This window comes from Sceloporus undulatus, chromosome 1, assembly GCF_019175285.1.
Source record: "Sceloporus undulatus isolate JIND9_A2432 ecotype Alabama chromosome 1, SceUnd_v1.1, whole genome shotgun sequence".
NCBI classification, from domain to species: Eukaryota; Metazoa; Chordata; class Lepidosauria; order Squamata; family Phrynosomatidae; genus Sceloporus; species Sceloporus undulatus.
The window spans coordinates 448,582-468,610 of NC_056522.1; the positions used below are offsets into that span (position 1 = coordinate 448,582).

The following is a 20,029-nucleotide window of genomic DNA, read 5'->3' on the forward strand; positions in this document are numbered from 1 at the left end:
AAGTGGGGTTTGCCAAGTGAGGACTCCCCCAAATCTCTGGGGATTTCAGGGCCAGGACCTGAGACCGAGGGATGAGGCCTTGCCAGGTCAAGGGGCAAGCCCTGGGATGCCATTAAAGAATAGAGCCATGCGCATAAATGATAAATGTGCATAAACACACATTCAACCTAGACAACGAGGAAATTGAAATAGTAGATGAGTACCTGCACCTTGGGTCAAACATTGATCAGAACGGAGACTTCAGTCAAGAGATCCTGAGAAGATGAGGAATGGGAAGGGCAGCCATGAAAGAACCTGAGAAGACCCTCAAATGTAAAGATATATAGAATCATAGAATCACAGTTGGAAGAGACCCCAAGGGCCACTCAGTCCAACCCCCTTCTGCCATGCTGGAAATCCAGATCAAAGCCTCCCCGACAGATGACCATCCAGCCTCTGTTTGAAGACCTCCAGGGAAGGAGACTCCACCACAATCTCCGAGGAAGGAGTGTGTTCCTCTGTTGAACAGCCCTTACTCTCAGGAAGTTCCTCCTAATGTTGAGCTGGAATCTCTTTTGCTGGAGCTTCCATCCTATTGTTCTGGGTCCTGTTCTCTGGAGCAGCAGAAAACAAGTCAGCTCCCTCTTCAATAGGACATCCCTTCAAGTATTTAAACAGGGCTCTCATATCACCTCTTAACCTTCTCTTCTCCAGGCTAAACATCCCCAGCTCCCTGAGTTGTTCCTCATAGGGCTTCATGGTTTCCAGACCTTTCACCATTTTAGTTGCCCTCCTTTGGACACATGGCTCCAGTTTCTCAATGTCCTTTTTGAATTGTGGGCCCAGAACTGGACACAATATTCCAAGCGGGGCCTGACCAAAACAGACTAGAGTGGCCCTATGACTTCCCTTGATTTAGAGACTATACTTCTATTGATGCAGCCTAAAATTACATTGGCCTTTTTAGCTGCCGCATCTCACTGATCACTCAAGTTCAACTTGTGGTCTACTTGGACTCCCACATCCTTTTCACATGTAGTTTCATTCAGCCATTTAGAAGGTCCTTTTTTAAAAAAAGAAAAGTGTTTCTTTATTCAACAACCATCATACCTGGAGCAGAGTTTGACCATTATACAGCAAATACGCGAGGGGTCAACCCTAGGAGAGACCCTGCACCCTGTGGGGAGGGGGCTCCTTCCAAACCCTCCTCTCCCACCCGGCCCTTTGCGTCCAACTCAGCCAAAAGTTCTCGCGTGGGGTGTCTCCTTCAGTCTCCCTGGAGACTGGCAATACCAAGGCCTTGCCCTCTTTGTAGCTGGCATGGCGTGGCATGGCTTTTGAAGAGCTCTGCACCTGGCACAGTGAGAGGAGGCAGTGCCAGCTGTGGCAAAGCGTGAGCGAGGCAGGAAGCCAGCAGGAGGTGGCACAATGGTGGCACAGTGAGGAGGCTGGTGCTGGCAGGAGGAACAGAGGAAGGACGGAGTGGGGAAAAGGAGGAGAAGCTTCCTTGGGGAAAAACAGACGCAGATAAATAACAAAAAGGATACACTCTATCCCTCTCTTTTTCCATTCTCCCCCTCCATTTCCTAACTGGTTGGCTCTGTTGGCTTGGATGGGCACTGGGAGTGGCACCCTCCAGCCATTTTGGACCACAGGATGGCTGTGGCAGAGGGCACAGAAGGCATGAGTGATGCCAGGGGCTTGTCAGCTGGCTATGGCTGTAGGAAAGGGACAAGTGGTGCCCACAGGCATTGGAAAGTCCTGAGTAGCACAGAGACCCTCCCTGCCCAGGAGTCACTGAAGTCAAGCTACCAGCCTCCAAGCTCAGATGGCAGACCTCTGGACAGTAGCACCAGCTCAGAAGGGGAGGAAGGGAGCCTGGATGGGGGCGGCAAGAGAGTGGGGTGGGTGGGCTCCCTAATCCCTCCCTTTCCAGGCTGGGCTGCTGGGGAATGCCCACTGTGCCCGCCTGATCCTCCTCAAGCTCACCTAGACCCCCAACCCATCCTCATAGAGCAAGGCTGCGCTGAAGACGGTCAGGGGCTCGTCCGGCGAGTAGGCCAGCTGGCCCGAGACCAGATCCACGCAGAGGGTGTCCTCGGCCTCCATGGGGACGATGAGGATGAAGACCGCCAGGGCCCCGGCACTGGGCTGGCGCTCGGCCACGGGTTTGTTCTCCAAGCCTTCGGGCTGGTAGCCAGCCGAGTCGCTGCGGGCAATGGCCTGGTTGGAGCGTGACAGGACCGCCTCAATTTTCTCGCCTCGATGTCCAGTTAAGACGGCACTGACCAAGTAGCGTCCGGAAACGGGAGCGGTGAAGATCCCTGTGGAGCAAAGAAGAAGGTGAGGGGACCTGTTTCCTCTTGATCCCAGATCCCAAAGGCACCCTCTGAAGACCGGAGGGTCCAAGGGGGGAAAGGTCACAAGGCAAGATATTCCAACTGGGCCTGAGGATCAATGGACTGCCTCGGAGGGTGTCTGGGTCTCCTCTCTCTGGAGGGCTTTAAACAGGGTCTGGAGGGTAACATTCCTCAGGGGGGCTTTAGCTGTGGGTTCCTGCATGGCAGAAGGGACCCCTGAGTATATCGTCCCAAGTCTTATGACTTTGGGGTTAAACGGTGATAATAATCCTGGCAGAATGTGGGTTGACTCTTTGTTGTTTACATACATTTTGAACACACTAGAGTAAGTATTTTTTGGGATGGGGGGCTGCCAAAACCCCCACGTAATCTGGGATAATTGATGTTGGGTGTTTTCCTGAGTTTTTGAAAAAAAGATTTGCATTGAATAACTGATGCGAATAGACCCAGGATAAACTGGGATAGAAATCTGCATGCTTTTAATGTGAATACATCCACACCACCGACTCCTTCTTTATTCACAGTGCTGACACATATGAGCAACCGACCTCACAGAGATGCGCAGAAGTGGGTTCCGATAAAAAAAATAGTGTGAGCAGTAAAAACTGAATGCATGAGTGAGATTATTTGCACAGTTGTGCTAAAAACCCCGATGTCTGAATAACCCCTTTTGCGGTTCAGATGGTCTCCTGGGAAAGGACCTGGGAACAGAGTCAGGCAAGAGGCATGACAGAGACCCAAGGAGGGCCTGAGCGAGACCCTCGGCCTGATCCAGCTGGGGGTCTCTCCTGAGGGTCTTCTGAAAAGACCCCCCCCACCTCATCCCTCCCCACCCCTCCCTCCGCCGCCGACTGACCAGAGTCCCGGTCGTAGAAGTCACCGTCGTTCACCAGAACCCGGTCAAAGACGATGGTGCCCGTGTCCAGGTGGCGGGAGGTCAGCGCTGCCGTGAAGGAGACTTTGGGCATCGTTCCAACTGGACCAGGGAGCCCTGCAAGAGGAGGAAGGGGCAAAGGTTAGCAGAGCCTCCCAAGGACCATGAGCCTCCTGCCCTGCTCTGCCCAGCCCCACAAGCATGGCAACACCCAGATCCCCCTTAATGTGTTCCCACGATCCTCAGAGATCAGGGGGTGCACACGGGGGGGGGGGGTCTGGTCCCACCAGTTAAAGGAAATGGGGGGCTGAAACTCACACACACACACACACCCCGTGTAGGGTTGCCATAATTGTCCACTAAAACCTGGGACCCCCCCCCCATTTCCTTGGAAGCCATTTTGATTCTGGTCTGTTGGTGGAACACAGAAAAAGGAGCAGAGGTGCCTCAGGTCCAGTTTCTAATAAAGTGCTGTGAGTTCATCATATGAAGTTTTACATTTATTCATAAGCAATGAATCACTTAAGCTGAGGGAGCTGCTGGCTGAACACGCAAACAGCTGGGAGCCTGGACATTTGGGGTGATGCTGTGCCCACTCTTGCCTCACACAATCCCCCCTTCGCTTGAAAAAACTCCCAGTTCTCTTAACTGAATTGCCAGAGAGAGGAAGGAGGAAAGAGTCCGACCAGCCAGAGAGGAGAAGGTGGGAAGAGCTTGTGGAAAATGGTGACTCTTTCCACCATTGGCCCCAGTGACACAGTACTGGCCACTATAAGTTTGGAGGGAGGGTACCCATTTGCTGCTCTGCCTCAGGCAGCCAAATGCCTTGGTTGCCACTGTGTCACTGGGGCCAACGGTGGAAAGAGTGACCATTTTCCGTGTGTTCTTCCTACCATTTCCTCTCTCGCCGCTCAGGCTCTTTCCTCCTTGGGGCACCTTGGGCAGAGAATCTCACAAGTGTCTCTCCCTCTTCCTGGCCACAGAAGTGCCACCGCAAGGGACTCAATGACGTGTCTTGTGCCCAGCCCTGCCACGCATTTCTCTTGCCTGCAGGAGACCCCCGGTCAGTCCATGGTTCAGCACCCCCTCCCCAAAATGGCAGAGCAGGCAAGAATGCACCAGGCATCCTTGGGCTCAGCACTCCCCTCCAGTTGCTCCTGCCCCCAGAAAATGGCAAGGGCGGCCCACCACCACCACCCACTCCCCCAGACAACTGGGCCCACCATTTACCTTGTTCTCCAGGGAGACCTGCAAAAGAAAAGGGAGACTCATGAGCCCAGGCCATGGTTGGGGAGGTTGGGGGATTAGGGGGTCCACTCCCCCTGGATCTGCTATGCAGGGGCCTGGCATTGTCAGGAATGCCTGTCAGGGAAGGCTGGGAAAGCTTCCTTGGGAGGGCAAAGGAGGTAGCTCTGCACGCGCCCCTGTGATGGTGAGGAAGCCCTGGGGTAGGGGCAGTGCTGGGGGGCACCTTGAGCCACTGCCTCCTGGACAGGGTAGAGAGAGACCTTTTGATGTTCTGGTCCGACTGACCCCTTCCCACACTGACCCTCCAGCCACAACCTCCCTTGATCTCTGAAGCTAATGGGGTCTTTTCGCATGGAGGCCCCAGTGTCTTCCCTCCATTTCCTTTTGAGAGAAAGCCCAAGGACTCCCTGCCGCTGGTACCTTTCCCTTTACTCCTTAGTGTGGGGCAGCCACTGTTTGGGAACCCATGAGACCCCCACCCCTTTAATTCTGGGGACCCTGTGGGGAGGGGAATGCCAGGGGTAGCAGGGCATCCTGTGGAAGTGAATACACAGACACACACCGAAGGGGCAGGGCTTCCATTTTGCCATAAAGAGCTCCTCACCTGGGGGCCCGACGGAGCCCATCCTTCCATCCTTCCCAGGGGGTCCCATTGGGCCTGGGGGGCCCTGTCTCCCCATGGGCCCTATAGGTCCTGGAAGTCCTGGAGGGCCTGAGAGAGAGGAAGGAAAGAAAGAGATTCCAGCTTGGGATCCATAGGGCACTACTGCCCTCCTGCCCACCCTCCGCCTGTCTGCCCTTCTCCTTCCCTTTCTCTCTTCCTCTATACCACCTTTTTTCCCTCCCTTTCCTCTTTTGCCCTCTGCCCACTTTTCCCTCCCCTCCCCTCCCTCCCTCCCCTTATCCTCCCTTCCTTCCTTCCTCCCTCCCTCCCTCCTCTCCTTGCCCTTCCTTCCTTCCTTCCTTCCTTCCTTCCTTCCTTCCCTCCTTCCCTCCTTCCCTCCTTCCTCTCTTCTCTGCCTCCTAGCTGGTCCAGAGGGTCACCTGTGAAGTCCTGCAAGGTGAAGCCGTGGAGCTGATCCTGGAGGGTTTGGAGGGATCCGTTGAGGGTGCTGAGGCGGCGGTGGAAGGTGACCAGGTGGTTGCTGTGGATCTTGTCCAGCAGGGCCTCGTGGGTGCGCAGGGTCCCGTTCACTTCGCGCAGGCAGCCCCACAGGGCAGAGACATGCTTGTCCAGACCCTCCTTGATCTTCCGCAGACTCCCGGAGACGTGGTCCAGCCGCTCGCAGGACCCCTCCAGCTTGGCCAGTCGCTCGGCCAGACCCCCGGAGGCCCGCCGGCAGTCAGAGGCCTCCACCCGGAGGGTCCCACCGAAACGCTGGATGTCCTGGCCCAGCCCGCGGAAGCGCTCCTCGCTCTCGCTGGCGTGCTCTGTCACCTCCTGCTGCACCCGGTTGATCTCAGCAATAATGCGGTCCTTGGTGCTGCCCAGCTCATGGATGTCCGTCTGGTGCTTCTCCACCGTGGCCTGCAGCCCAGCCAGCGTCTCGTTCAGGGAGCTGAAGCCCAGGATCACCTCTGAGAGCTCACCTTGCAGCGACTGCAGGTGGACCGCTGAGGTGCCCCCAATCACGCTGAAACCATCCAGGGGCTTGGAGGCCTCCCCTGGCAGTGGACGCTCTCCACCGCCACTACCGCCCAGAGGGTCCAGCCTCTTTCCCGCTGTCTGACAGACCGGCTGGCAGGCCTCCACCTGCGTCCGGAGCTGGTCCACTTCACCACGCAGTATGGAGCAGGTCCCCAACCCTTCTACTTCCTGCTCCAGCCTCTCCAGGCGTTGGTTGGTCCAGTTGGCATAACGGGCCAGGTCTGGGGGTCCGGCACTCCCGGAGACCACCAGCCGGTTCTCCAGCTCGCCCACTTCCCCGGCCAGCTTGCTCAGGCCTTCGCTGTTGGCCCCCACCAGCCCATGCAGCTGGCGCAGTTTTCCTGAGAGGTCCAGCTGGTGGAGGCTGGCACCCAGGAGGCGCAGCTGACCCTCGTTGTCCAGCACCCGCCGCTCCAGGTCACTCAAGATGTCGCTGATCTGGGAGTCCTGGTTACCTGGTGGGGTGCAGATCTGGGTGCAGGTGTGGACGGAGCCACGCACCCGGTCCAGGGCTCCCTGCTGCTGGAGGCTGCTGTCCTTCAGGACCCCCACGTCCCGCGAGAGGTTGGCCAGGGCCCGGTGGATGTGACTCTGGAAGTCATTCAGGCGGGAGAAAACAAAGTCCAGCTGCCCTTCAGCCCTCCGCAGCCTCTCATCAGCCCCCTCCAGCATCACATGCAGGTCTGCGAAATGCTCCTCCAGGCCACGCCGTGTGGTGTTGACGCGGCTCTCCATCTCAGACATGCGCTGGTCCAGGCCCCAGGGAGGGGACTGTGGTCCTGGGCTGCCTGCCTGCTCGGTCAATGTGTCCAGGGAGTCTGAGAGAGCGTCCAAGCGGTGCTCCAGCCCACCCATCCGGCTGTCCAGCTGTGTGCAGCAGTTCTCCTTAGGCAGCTGATTGGCCAGGCGGCCCACATGCTGCCGGATAGCATCCATGGCATCTCGGTTCCGTTGGTCCACAGCAGTGAAGAGCTTCTCCAGGGCCCGTGTACGGTCGCGGTCCTCCACCTGCTGCCGCTGAAGCCCCTCCACCCCGGCCAGGCAGGAGGCACATGAGTCCTGCAAACGGCGCTCCACCTCTCGGAGTACTTCACCCCGGACGTCCGAGCTGCTGCTGCCACCACCTGCCGCCCCCTGGCCATTCTCGTGGTCAGAGATGCGGTTGTCAAGGCGCTGAAGGTGGCGCTGGATCTCATTGAGAGTCTCCTTCATCTCAGGGTGGGCAGCCGCATCTGCCGGCTGCTTGCCGTTCAGGGAGGTCTCCACAGCTCGGCGAATGTCCTCGGTAAGCTTGGCGTTGTTGGCGTTGAGGGTGGACTGCATGTCCTGCAGCTGCTTGCTCAGGCGCTGGACCTTTTCCTCCAGTTGCTGGACCTTCTCTGAGTCCCTGTGACCTGGTCAGGGGCAGAGGAGAATCATGCCAAGGTGAGGGCAAACAGGGGAACTGTCTCCCTGGCAAAGCGGATCCTTTTCCCCATCCATCCACCCACAAAGTGATGAAGAAGTCACCCTGTTAAAGTTGAACTTTTCTCCCAATCCGGTGCCTTCAGGTGTGTTGGACCACAGCTCCCATCATCACTATACCACACTGGCTAAGGACAATGGGAGTTTTGGTCCAGCACATCTGGAGGTGTCCCAAGTCGGGCAAGGCTGAGCCGAGATCTCCTCTGCAAGTTTGGTTCATCAGTCATTTTATTTGGCTGAAAATGAAGGGTTTCTAGGTTCTAATCACAGAGACCCAGTATGGCTTACTGGTTTCAGCGTTGGATTATGACTTTGGAAGCCAGTGTTCGAATCCCTGATCAGCTATGGCAACCCAGTGGGTGACTCTGGACAAGTCACAGTCTCTTAGCCTCTGAGGCAATGGTGCAAATCCTCTCTGAACAAATCTGCCCAAGAAAATCCCCTGATAGAGTGGCCTTAAGTCGGAAACAACTTGAAGGCTCCTTGTTGTTGTGCACCTTCAAGCTGCTTCCAGCTTGTGGTGACCCTAAGTCAAACTTATTATGGGCTTTCCTTGTCCAGATTTCTTCAGAAGGGGTTTGCCATTGCCTTCTTCTGGCTGAGAGAGTGGGACTGGGCCACGGTCACCCAGTGGCTGAGTGAGGATTCAAACCTTGGTGTCCAGGAGCCCTAGTCCAATGCTCAAACCACCATACCATTCGACACACAACAACAGCAGGCAGTCTGCTGGCTTCTTTGCATGCTGCATGGGGCAGGACACCGCTCTTTGGGACTAAAGGTCATTTTTCAGGTTGGTCAAGCATTTGAGGGCCACACCTTTTCCGGTAATTTTTAGTTTAAATGTATATATTTATTAGCTCTGTGTGTGTGTGTGTGTGTGTGTGTGTATATATATATATATATGGTTAAAAGTTAGCTGAAATTAGGGGCTGAACAGACTACCCCTAAGGGGTGCTCTGCAGCTGCCTCTTTCTTTGCCAGATTGGGACAGTGGCAACTGCACGCCACAGCCCTGATATGGCCCTTCTGTGGTAGAAAAAGGAACCACAAGAAGCGGCTCCTTTTTGTGGCGTGGAAAGGGCACCATAGCCACTGCCACCGTGGCTTTTCGGTGCTCCTTTGGAGCTGCGTCATCTGGAAGTGCCATGACGCCTCCCACCATGTGGTCAGACACACAGCATGACGGCGGCACTGGCGCAGCATTGTGGCATGCGTTGCATGGATGCTACACCCCCACTCTGCCCCCAGGCCGGCGTTTATCACTAGTCTGTCGAGGCCTTAGTTAGCAATGTGTTCCTCATTAAACCTTATTAAATTCATTGAAATTCATCCCATGCATTTTCAGCTAGTAAACTCCAACCCCTTAGACTTACTTCCCCATTAAAGATTCTATGTATGCCTATGTACGTGACCCCGAATGTACTTAAATCAACTTCAACTGATAAGGTGCTGATGGCACTACGGATTACTGCCATTGACCCAGGAGGACCCAGGACATATTGACACAGGAGGTACCTTCTCCACCCAAACTGCTAAGTGTGTTGCTGAAGCCAGAAAGGTTGGGCCGGCCAGGAGGAAGCCGCGGCCGCGGGGTGGTCAGGGGCACCCCTCCTTCTGCGCAGTCGTCACCCGAGTAGCCAGGGCAGCAGCGCCACTCCATGTCCGAGACGGTCTTGTAGGCCACCTTGTAGCGTGGGCGCATAAAACTCCGGTACCTGCCAAGAAGGAAGGGAGAGTGAAGCCAGCTAGGAATGGGGTCCAGGGTAGCCAATGGGGTTCAGCAGGGTGTCCTTGGGGCTCGCTGCAAGCCCCCCACAAGCAAGTAGCAGCTGTTCTAGATAAGCAAGCTGCTTGGCAGGGAAACAGATTCCTTGCAAGAATCCTTGGCTGTGAAGCTGACCTAGTCCCTGTAGGTTTTGCTATTACATCTGCTTGACCCCAAACAACTAGGACCACTAAAGCTGGAGAAGCCAGCACAGAACGTCCAGTGGCAGATGCCTAGGGTCGCCAGATGAAAACTGGAGAGGGCTATCTGTTTTGCCAGTTCCTTCCTCTGAAACAGAGCCTCCAGCACCTCATAGACTCATAGAGTTGGAAGATACTGCAAGGGCCATCCAGTCCAACCCCATTCTGCCATGCAGGAAATCACATTCAAAGCATTCCTGACAGGTGGACAGATTCGTTAGTGATCTCCCATCCAAGTGCTAACTAGGGCTGACCCTGCTTAGCTTCCAAGACCAGAGGCGATCTGGTGGCGCCTTTAGGGTCTTTAGTGGCTGTGCAGAAGAAGGGATTTCATCCAGCCAAGTAAGAGGCAATCTCTTCTGAAATTCTTGCTTCTATGTAGCGATTAAAAAAGGCACAACAGCCTTCTCCATTTTTCACTCTGGCAGATCTATGGACGCTCCTTGCAAAGGCCAAGGAGATGACCGATTGCCTGGGCAATTCCTCAAGCTCTGGCTCTCCAAGGGCCCTGCAACACGACCCCCTGAAAGTGCTAGGAATTATTCAAAATGCTCTTGCAAAACTGCGCAGGATGGAGGGCACCATGGCAGCCAAAGTGGCATCACAAAGTGATGCGAATGAGTGGTCCTGCAGTTCCGGGGGATGCCCAGCAGGGGGCACCCTGTCTCCTTCCCATGTGCCTGGCCCCACTGGATCCCTCTGGCCATAATGGCCCCAGACAAGGGACGTAACCAGGATTTTAGAAAGGAGGGGTCCAGACTAAGTGCCACCATTATAATGGGGCTTGAGTGCGGCGGCGCAGCAGCACGCACCATTCATTTTTCTAATGGAAGGGGGGGCTGGACCGAAGAACCCCCCCCCTTGGCTACGTCCCTGCCCCAGAGCATGTCCCTGAAGGGCTGGGCACACGCCAGGCACCCAGCCACAGGCATCTGACCATGACCCAGCTGCATTCCACCCAGAAGTCCAGCCAAGCAGCCTTGCCTCCGTCGCCCCTGGTATACCCTCTGCACCCAAAAGGAGTGGCATCCCAACACACCAGCCCCCACGCAAAGCAAAGGCCCATGGGGCTCCGCACTCACGTCAGGACCCGCGGGCATTGCAGCTGCCCCCAGACACACGGCTGGTAGTCCGGCTTCACGTAGGTGTCAACGCCATCCTCCACCACACAGCTGATGCTGCGCGACACAACGTAGGCGCACCAGTTCCTGCAATGGAGGAAAAGAGAGAGAAGGAGTGGCCATTGGGTCTGGGCACCCCAAGGCCCTTCACCCAGTTCCTGACCCCCACTTCCCAGACAGGCCCCAATCCTCTGCTCCTCGTGGCGCAGTGAGGGGCCCAAGCACCAGACGCCAGAATGAAAATGAGCCAGGGGTCCAGCATCTGTGGCATCCTCACCTCGAGGCTTTGTGCATCATAGGGTTGGAAGAGACTCCAAGGGCCATGCAGGAAATCTCCATCAAAGCATCCCTGACAGATGGCCATCCAGCCTCTGTTTAAAAACCTCCAAAGAAGGAGACTCCAAGGCAGTACAGAGGTACCCCGGGTTACGAAAGTAATTCGTTCCGCCGCCGCTTTCGTAACCCGAAAAGCTTTCGCAAGCCGAAACCCCATAGGCGCTAATAGCGAAAGCCGCGATTTGGTGCGAAAAAGCGCCGAAAAGCACCAAAAATTTCTTTCGTAACCCGAAATAACCTTCGTAACCCGGAACAGTTTTTTTAATTGATTTTTTTTCGTAACCCGGAAATTTCGTAAGGCGGCGCATTCGTATCCCGGGGTACCACTGTATCTATCTTCCACTGTCGATCAGCCCTGACTGTGACTCAGGAAGTTCCTCCTAATGTTGAACTGGAATCTCTTTTCCTGTAGTTTGCATCCATTGCTCCCGTGTCTCCTACTCTCTGGAGCAGCAGAAAACAAGCTTGCTCCATCCTTGAATAGGACATCCCTTCAAATATTTAAACAAGGCTATCATATCTCCTCTTAACCTTCTCTTCTCCAGGCTAAACATCCCCAGCAGTTCCCAATTCTTTCTTCATAAGGCATAGTTTCCAGGCCCTTCACCATTTTTGTCGCCCTCCTTTGTAGTAATTAAATTTGGTATTTTATACAATATATCGGTATTATATATATATGAATATGTTTTATATATTAAGCAGAGCGGCAGCATGTAAGTCCTGCATTCAGCTCTTGGTGTCTCATTTTAAGGACAGGTTGGACCAAATTCTGGGGATGCTAAGAGGTCTGGAGGACAAAATATATGAACTGGGCATGTTCAGCCTGTTGAAGAGAAGATGAAGAGGTGGCATGATGGCCCTCTTTATGTTCCTCAAGGGATGTCCCAGAGAGAAGGGGGCAGGCCCTTTGCTGCCCAGAGCTTGGACCAGGTCTAATGGTTTGAAGTTACAGAAAGCCAGATTTGAACTGAACATTAGAAGGAACTTCTTGAAGGTAAGAATGGTTGGCCAATGGAGCCAATGGCTTAGAGAGATGGTGGGGTCTCCTTCTCTGGAGGTCTTCCAAAAGAGGCTGGACAGCTCTCTGCTGGGGATGATCTCATAGAATCACAGAGTTGGTAGAGACCCCAAGAAGGGCCATCCAGTCCAACCCCATTCTGTCATGCAGGAACTCCCAATCAAAGCATACCCAAAAATTGGCTATCCAGCCTCTGTTTAAAGATCTCCAAAAAGAAGACTCCATCACACGCCAAGGGAATGCTCTTCTTCTCAAGAGGCTCCTCCTAATGTTGAGCTGGAATCTCTTTTCCTGGAGCTTGCATCCATTGCTCCATATTCTCTGGAGCAGCAGAAAACAAGTTTGCTCTCTCAACATGACATCCCTTCAAGTATTTAAACAGGACTATAATGTCACCTCCTAACCTTTCTTCTCCAGGATGAACATCCCCAGCTCCCTGAGTCCTTCCTCATAGGGCTTCATGGTTTCCAGACCTTTCACCATTTTAGTCACTCTCCTTTGGACACATGGCTCCAGTTTCTCAATGTCCTTTTTGAATTGTGGGGCCCAGGACTAGACACAGTCTTCCAGGTGGGGCCTGACCAAAGCAGAATAAAGGGGCACTATTACTTCTCTTGATCTAGACACTATACTTCTATTGATGCAGCCTAAAATCGCATTGGCCTTTTTAGCTGCCGCATCACACTGTTGACTCCTGTTCAACTTGTGTTCTACTTGGACTCCTAGATCCCTTTCACACATAGTTTCATTCAGCCAGGTGTCCCCCATAATCCTATATCTGTCCATTTCATTTTTCCGCCCTAAGTGCAATACCTTACATTTCTCCATATTGAAGTTCATTTTGTTAGCTTTGGCCCAGCTTCCTAACCTATTAAGGTCGCCTTGAATTTTGATCCTGTCCTCTGGAGTATTAGCTAATCCTCCTAATTTGGTGTCATCTGCAAATTTGATAAGTATGCCCTTTGTTTCTTCAACCAAGTAATTGATAAAGATGTTGAATAGCCAAGACAGACCCCTATGGGACCCCACTGGTCACTTCTCTCCAGGACAAAGAAGAGGAGCCATTGCTGAGCACTCTTTGGGTTCAGCTAGTCAATCAATTCCAAATCCACCTCACAGTTGCCTTGTCCATCCCACAGTCTACCTGGTGACCCTACAGCGAACAGCGTTTTGGACCTCATGGCCCTGAAGGTCCCTTCCAACTCACTCATTCTATGGTTCAAGACAGCACTCTCGCTCTGAGATTCCTCCTCCTTAAATAAATAATAATAAAACTTTTATTTATATCCCGCTTTTCTGTGACAGGACAATCAAAGCGGCTCATAACACCTTAAAATCCACATTTAGAAATTTATATCCCAAATTCCCCCCTTAAAACAGGATTAAACAAGTTACAATTAAAATATCTATTAAACACACACACACACACATATATATATATAGGTCAGAGCGGTGGGCTAATCCATGATGTGGGGGCAGTCATTCTGTGGCCAGACACCTTTATTCAGGAAAGGCCTGCCGGAAGAGACCCGTCTTGACAGCTGGCAGTTTGACGGATCTCGTCCGTCTGTCCGTTCCGTAGTCTGGGAGCCATTGCAGAGAAGGCCCTTTGGGAGGGAGCAGTTAGTCTGGTCTTTAAAGGCTGCAATAGATTCCTCCCAGAGGACCGGAGGGTGCAGCGGGGTGGATTATATGGGAGCAGGCGATCCCTCAAATAGGTGGGGCCCAAGCCATGTAGGGCTTTAAAGGTGATAACCAACACCTTGTTCTGTGCCCAGAAACTAACAGGCAGCCAGTGAAGAGATTTTAAGATGGGTGTAATTCGGTCACTCCTAGTTTTTCCGGCGACCAGCCTGGCTGCCATATTTTGCACTAGATGAAGTTTCCGGATTAGGCACAAGGGTAGCCCCATGTAGAGCGCATTACAGAAATCAAGTCATGAAGTTGCCAGTGAATGTACAACAGTCTCTAGGTCCTTTACTTCCAGGAAAGGGCGCAGCTGGCGTATCAGCCAGAGCTGATAGCAGGCGCTCCTGATTGACGCATTCACTTGGTTTGTCATGTGAAGCGATGGATCTAGGAGCACCCCCAGACTGCGAACACAGTCCTTTGTGGAGACCCCATCTAGGAGGTTGCAACCCTAGACCTGGTTTGGGGGCCCCTACTGTAAGTACCTCCGTTTTGTCTGGATTCAGCCTGAGCTTGTTTTTCCTCCTCCAGCCCATTACCGCCTCAAGACACTGATGGAGGGGAGAAATGCCATCTGTTGTCATAGCTGCTGATCTATTTGGGTGTCATCCGCGTACTGATAACACCTGCCCCATGTCTGCAAATGATTTCCCCAGTGGCTTCATATAATGTTGAATAGCATCGGGGGCAGGATGGCGCCTTGAGGGACGCCACATTTCAGCTCCGTTCTCGAGGAGCGACTGTCCCTGAGCATCACCTGAGAGAATCTACCCGAGAGGAGTGCAGTGCCACCGGTTCCTAGCTCTCCCAGGCGTTCCAAGAGGAGGCCGCTGAGAGGCCTAGAAGCACCAACAGGGTCAGGCTTCCTCTGCCAATGCCTGGGCAAAGATGGGCAGCCAGAGCAACCCTGGCGGTCTCCACCCCAAATCCCGTCCTGAAGCTGGAGAAGAGGGTCTCATGGTCTGGGAACCTGAGTTCCAAGTGGAAGGTTTTCTGGAGGAAAGAGGGATCCTTGCTCTCTGGCCAAACTACTTCTTGGGTCTCTTCTCAAAGATAATAACAATATATTTATATCCCGCCTCTTCTGTTTTGGGGATCGAGGTGCGTAACAACAAAGTTTGTACAATACACGACAATAAAAACAACAAGCCCCACAAGAGCCCGGCCCAACCCTCCCTCCTTTGTCCGGAGGCCAGAGCTGGACAAAGGGGAATGTGGGATATGTGGCCAGACCCAGAGGGTGCGGAGACTGTGGGGATGTGCTTTCCTCAGCCTCAGCCCGTTGTGGGGGGAAATCAATGGGGCACCTGAGAAAAGGGTAGGTTTCGTGTGGCAGGGGCATGGTGACCCCAAGGCAAAGCTATCATGGGGTTTTCTAGGCAAGATCTGTTCAGAGGAGGTTTGCCTTTGCCTTTTCCTGAGGCTGAGAGAGCGTGACGTCTTGCCCAGGGTCCTCCAACGGGTTTCATGGCCGAGCGGAGAATCGAATTCTAGTCTCCAGAGCCATAGTCCAACACTCAAACCACTATGCCACACTGTCTCTCAAGACAAGTTGACACAAATACATGAATAGTTCATTATACTTAACTAAGGGGCCTAAATCCCCTGAAGGGCACCAGATCCCTGTCTGATCCTGGAAGCTAAGCAGGGTCAGTCCTGGTGAGTACCTGGATGGCAGACTGTCAAGGAATTCCAGGTGCTGTAAGCTCTATTTCAGAGGAAGGAACTGAAAAGAAAAACATCTCTGAGCATTCCTTGCCTTAAAAAAACCTTATCATGGGGTCGCCATAAGTCAATGGGCAACGTGCAGGCCTGCAAATACACACAAACACCGAGGGCTGACCGCTGGCCGGATTGGATGAAGAGGGCCTTTCATGGTCTCCTGGGGGAAGCAGAGACCTTTGGTCAAGGAGGGCTGACCGCTTTGCCAAGAGGTGGATTTATCATTGCTGAATTCCCCGGTTCAGGAAATCCTTCTTCCGGGGCATTTCACAAGAGCTGGCTCTTATTTGGTCAAATAATAACAGGATGCTCTTCCCACCATGAATAGAAAAGCCTTTTCAACTTGTGGGAAGGAAAGGCACTCTGTACATGCACAGAAGGACCCTGTTATGCTTTAATGGAAGGGAAATTCCAGGATGGAGCCCAAGCAGATGACATTTAATGTCATTTAAGGGGAGTGGAGGGGGTTGCCGGGGGGGGGGGGGGGTCAGGATCCCTTGTGGGGAGCCAGCATGGCATGGAGGTTTGGAAGTTGGGAGACTGGAGTTCGAATCCTCGCTCAGCCATGGAAACCTTTTGGGTGAAAGTGGGACAGTCACACTCTCTGAGCCTCTGGGGAAGGCAATGGCAATCCATCTCCAAGGACTCCTTCTTTGGAAGCTGTCTTTAAACAGAGGCTGGATGGCCATCTATCAATGGGGATGCTTTGATAGAGAGTTCCTGCATGGCAGAATGGGCTTGAACTGGATCAGGGCCCTTTTTGGGGTCTCTTCCAACTCTAGGATTCTCTGAACAAATCTTTCCAAGAAAACCCCATGATAGCTTTCCATAGGTCAGAAACGACTTGGAGGCATGCAACAATAACAACAACAGCCAAAACAACACAACCCTTGGCCTGGACTAGCCTTGTGGGTCTCTTGGGAGAAACAGTTATTTCTGTCTGTCTGCTTTCTAAATTGATGCTTCTCCCCTCCAATGGTTGGAGGATCCTTTTAGCCGCTTCAGGCTTGGAGGGGGGGGCATGGGTGCAGAACGGCCAATAAATCGACTTAGGAATAAAGAGGAATAGATGACCTCAAGGCCCCCTCCAACCCCACACCCCTCCCCAGTCGTTTTGGGGCCCAAAATCGGGTACAAAGTAGATTTCCCCTCCCCAGTTGTTTTGAGAACTTACTAGAGAAGGAGGATGGAATTGGGGGATAAAATGGTGGTTGGCACGGATGCATTGGCATCTTGGGCCTGCCTGGGCTCTGTCTTCTCCCCAGTTTGCCCTGGCAATGTTGGTCTCCTGGACTTCTCCATACAATAGTGCCCCTTCTTTTTTGGTGCCAGCTGCAAGGCTGGACTTGCAAAGTGTCCCCCCATTCCTTGTGCCCCCACTCTTCCCCCTCACCCAAGCAAAGTGGCAAGTGGTCCTCCGGGCATCCTGGCTGAAGGGAAGGTCATGCCAATGCCCAAACAAAGAAGCAAGGGGTAAGCTGCTGGACGGCCAAACCCTCTGGTTCGAGCCTCAGGCCCCACATCGTAACCCTCCACCTTCTGGGTCCAGGCCTGAGGGGTACATAGGGGGCTCTCCCTAGATATGGATGGGGTGGGGAGGGACAGGCCACATGGCCAGAGCAACAGGCCCCCTTCTCCACAGCTTCCATCTTTGTGTCTTCCTTCCTTCCTCTTATTTTAAATATTTTTAGACTCCCTGCTGTCCATCTCAGGATTTCAGGGCAGGCTGCGGTCAACGCTACTAAGATAAATGCAAGGACGCCACACAAGAGCACCATCCACAGCCACAGCCTCCTTCTCAGCCCCCTGGCTTAAGCCTGAGAGCCCCCCAACTCTCCTGGGCCCTATGCCTCTCTGGTGGCCCTCAGGGGCCCTTGGGAGCCTCTGGGTGCTACCAAAGAAACAGACCCTCTCCCCATTGATTCTTGGGGCCAGGGCTTGAGAATATGCCTGTTTGGGAAAGGCAAAAAAGACCCTGCCAGCTTGTGGTTTGGGAAAAGGGACTTTGCCAAATTCCAGGCAGGAAAAGAGAGAAGGAAGGAAGGAAGGAAGGAAGGAAAGAAAGAAAGAAGAGAAGAAAAGAGCAGAGCAAAGCAAAACATAGCAAATCAGAACAAAGCAAAGCAGTTGAGTGAAGAAGTATGCCTGCTCTCCTCCATTCTCCACCGTCCTCTTCTTAGTTGCCCCTTCCCCTCTCAGGGCTTGTGGTCCTCCTCCCCATCAGAAGCGGTTGCCCAGCCCTCCTTGCCAGGTGGCCATGTGAGCCACTGAGGGGTGGCCTCAGGCTCTCCCAGGCAGAGAAGGGCCTTTCCCCTGCCCCCTTTGCCCACAACTCCTGGCCTGTCCCCTTCTGCCTTCCCTGTCTCCATCTTGAGCCTTGGGACTCCCCCCCCCTCAAATGAGACCCAGGTGAAGCTGACCCCCTCCCACCTGGCCCACCTGGCCCACCGGCCAGTCTTACCTGTGGCGGCTGGCCACCCGAGGCCCACCGGGGGCCTGAGCGGTGGTGCCCTGGAGCTGGGAGAAGGGCAGGGCGGCCCCCGTGTAGAGGCTGTACCTGGGGGGATAGTTCATGGCCCAGGCCAGGCCGGCCAGCAGGCCCCACCAGACCCAGAGCCATGCTGTGGCAGTGGTGGCAGTGGTGGCCATCCCGGGCTCTCCTCGTGCCGTGCCCGGGGGCTCCGGTCAGCTGCACATGGCCCTGAGCCACAGCTTCAGTGGTGTGGCAGTTGCAGCTGCCACAGTGTGGAACAGGCCCAGTTGTGGCCGTGGCCCCTGACTGGCCCTCCTCCTCTGTGGCCAGGCGTCCGGAGGGCTCTACTCCCAGGCTCTGGCTCCTGACACACTGACAGCTCTGCAGAGCCTTCCCAGGGCTGGCTGGCTGGCTGACTGGACGGTTGGCGGCGGGTTCCCTCCCTCACTCCTGCTCTCCCCCTACTTCCTGCCTGGCAGGCCTGGGCCCCAGCGCCTGGCCAACCTCAGCCCCACGGCCACCAACTTTGGCCCTCCTGGGCTGCCCCACTGCCCGGCTCACTGGCTCTCTAGGCTGGCCTTGGGACTCCTCTGGTCAGATAGCCGTCTGGGCCACAAAGAAGGACCAAAGTCTGCAGCTTTGGTCCCAGGACCCTGTCTCTTCCCCTCCACCCCCTTTGCTGGCTTTGCACTAATGCTGCGGCTGCTGTTGCTCACATCTGCTTCTCGTTACAGTCGGGACGGGACTCTCCAGGCAGAAAGCAGGAGGGAGGGATGGAAAGGGAGAGGGGCCGGGGTGGGGGCATGAGAGTCCCAGTGCCATGGCTACCGAGGACGGTCCCTAACACAGGGCCAGGGGAAGGGGAACAGGTCATGCATGGACACAGCGGTGGCGTGGCCCCTTGGCACGAGCAAGGCCCTGTTTGTCCTGGGCAGGGACGGAAGTGACCTCAGCAACACTGTGTCTGGTGTGAGCCACAGGTTCTTCGCACTCGCATCCCGGCCCAGTTCCCCCACGTCACGCTCTCCAGGGCGTTTTTTTCAGCAAGCCAGCCGTCCGTCTGTCTGCCCGGTCCCAAGGGGTGCATGAGTGCATGTGTGCACATGAGACAGGAGAGTCTTTGTTTCAACTTGGGGCTGCTCTGGGCCTCCTTGCTGTGGGCCGAGATGGCGGCTTTGTGCTCTTTTCCATCCCAGACCTTCCTTGACTGCTCCTGCCCCACCTGAGGCCCAGGTTACCTTGCCTGTCCCTTTAGCTTTATCCAGCCCTAAACACCCCCCAAACCAGACTCCAAACTGCAAGGCGGGGGGGGGGGATGAGCGACTGCACCAGATGACAGAAAGGCAGGCAATCCCCCACTTGGGGGTCTGGAGAGGCCATGGGCCACCAAGGCAAACCCCTGGCGCTCTGAGGCAGAAGCTCCCCAGACCCTCATCCCTGTTCTGTGTGGAGGGGCAGGGGGGCTTGGTTCAGCTGTGAGGCCCTGGGAATCAGAGAACCACAGATTTGGAAGAGACCCCCAAGAAGGGCCCTGATCCAGTACAACCCCCTTCTTCTGCCATGCAAGAACTCTTCATCAAAGTATCCCCATTGACAGATGGCCATCCAGCCTCTGTTTAAAGACAGTCTCCAAGGGAAGAAGACCCCATAACACTCCATTGAGGGAGTATGTTCCACTGTTGAACAGTTCTTACTGTCAGGATGTTCCTCCTATTCGCTGGAATCTCTTTTCCTGTAGCTTGAAACCATTGTTCTGTGTTTAGCAAGCAATAGCAAGCACATTTCTACACTGCTTCTCTTTGCACTTAAGCATTCCCTGAGGAGTTTACAATGTGTGTAAGTTAACTGCCCCCAACAAGCTGCTGGGGGCTCATTTTAACAAACTACAGAAGGATGCAAGCCTTCTAGTCTCTGGAGCCACAGAAACCAAGCTTGCTCCTGAGAGTGAGTCTCCTGGGCCTAGGAAAGCCCCCAGGATGGACAGAGACCCTTCAGCTGGGCCAAGAGGGGGCTGCCAGGACCCCTTCACTCCCCCCCCCCCGAGCCTGCTTGGCTCCGTTCCTTGAATCCAGACCCCCTCCCAGCCTTGCTCCAGGGCCTGCTCTGCCTCCCCCAGGGATGAGAATTTGGGG

General features: G+C 54.4%; 1 protein-coding gene across 1 annotated transcript; it reads right to left on the reverse strand.

Moving 5' to 3' along the window:
* Positions 1 to 1,043: 1,043 nt before the first annotated feature.
* Positions 1,044 to 18,590, reverse strand: EMILIN1 (elastin microfibril interfacer 1). The gene is made up of 8 exons (XM_042478854.1): positions 17,886 to 18,590; positions 10,621 to 10,746; positions 9,089 to 9,288; positions 5,506 to 7,503; positions 5,066 to 5,173; positions 4,444 to 4,461; positions 3,196 to 3,330; positions 1,044 to 2,303 (listed from the first exon to the last, which is right to left on the reverse strand). The coding sequence occupies exons 1-8, from the start codon at positions 18,071 to 18,073 to the stop codon at positions 1,969 to 1,971; spliced, it is 3,108 nt and encodes a 1,035-aa protein (XP_042334788.1). The 5' UTR covers positions 18,074 to 18,590; the 3' UTR covers positions 1,044 to 1,968.
* Positions 18,591 to 20,029: the final 1,439 nt, after the last annotated feature.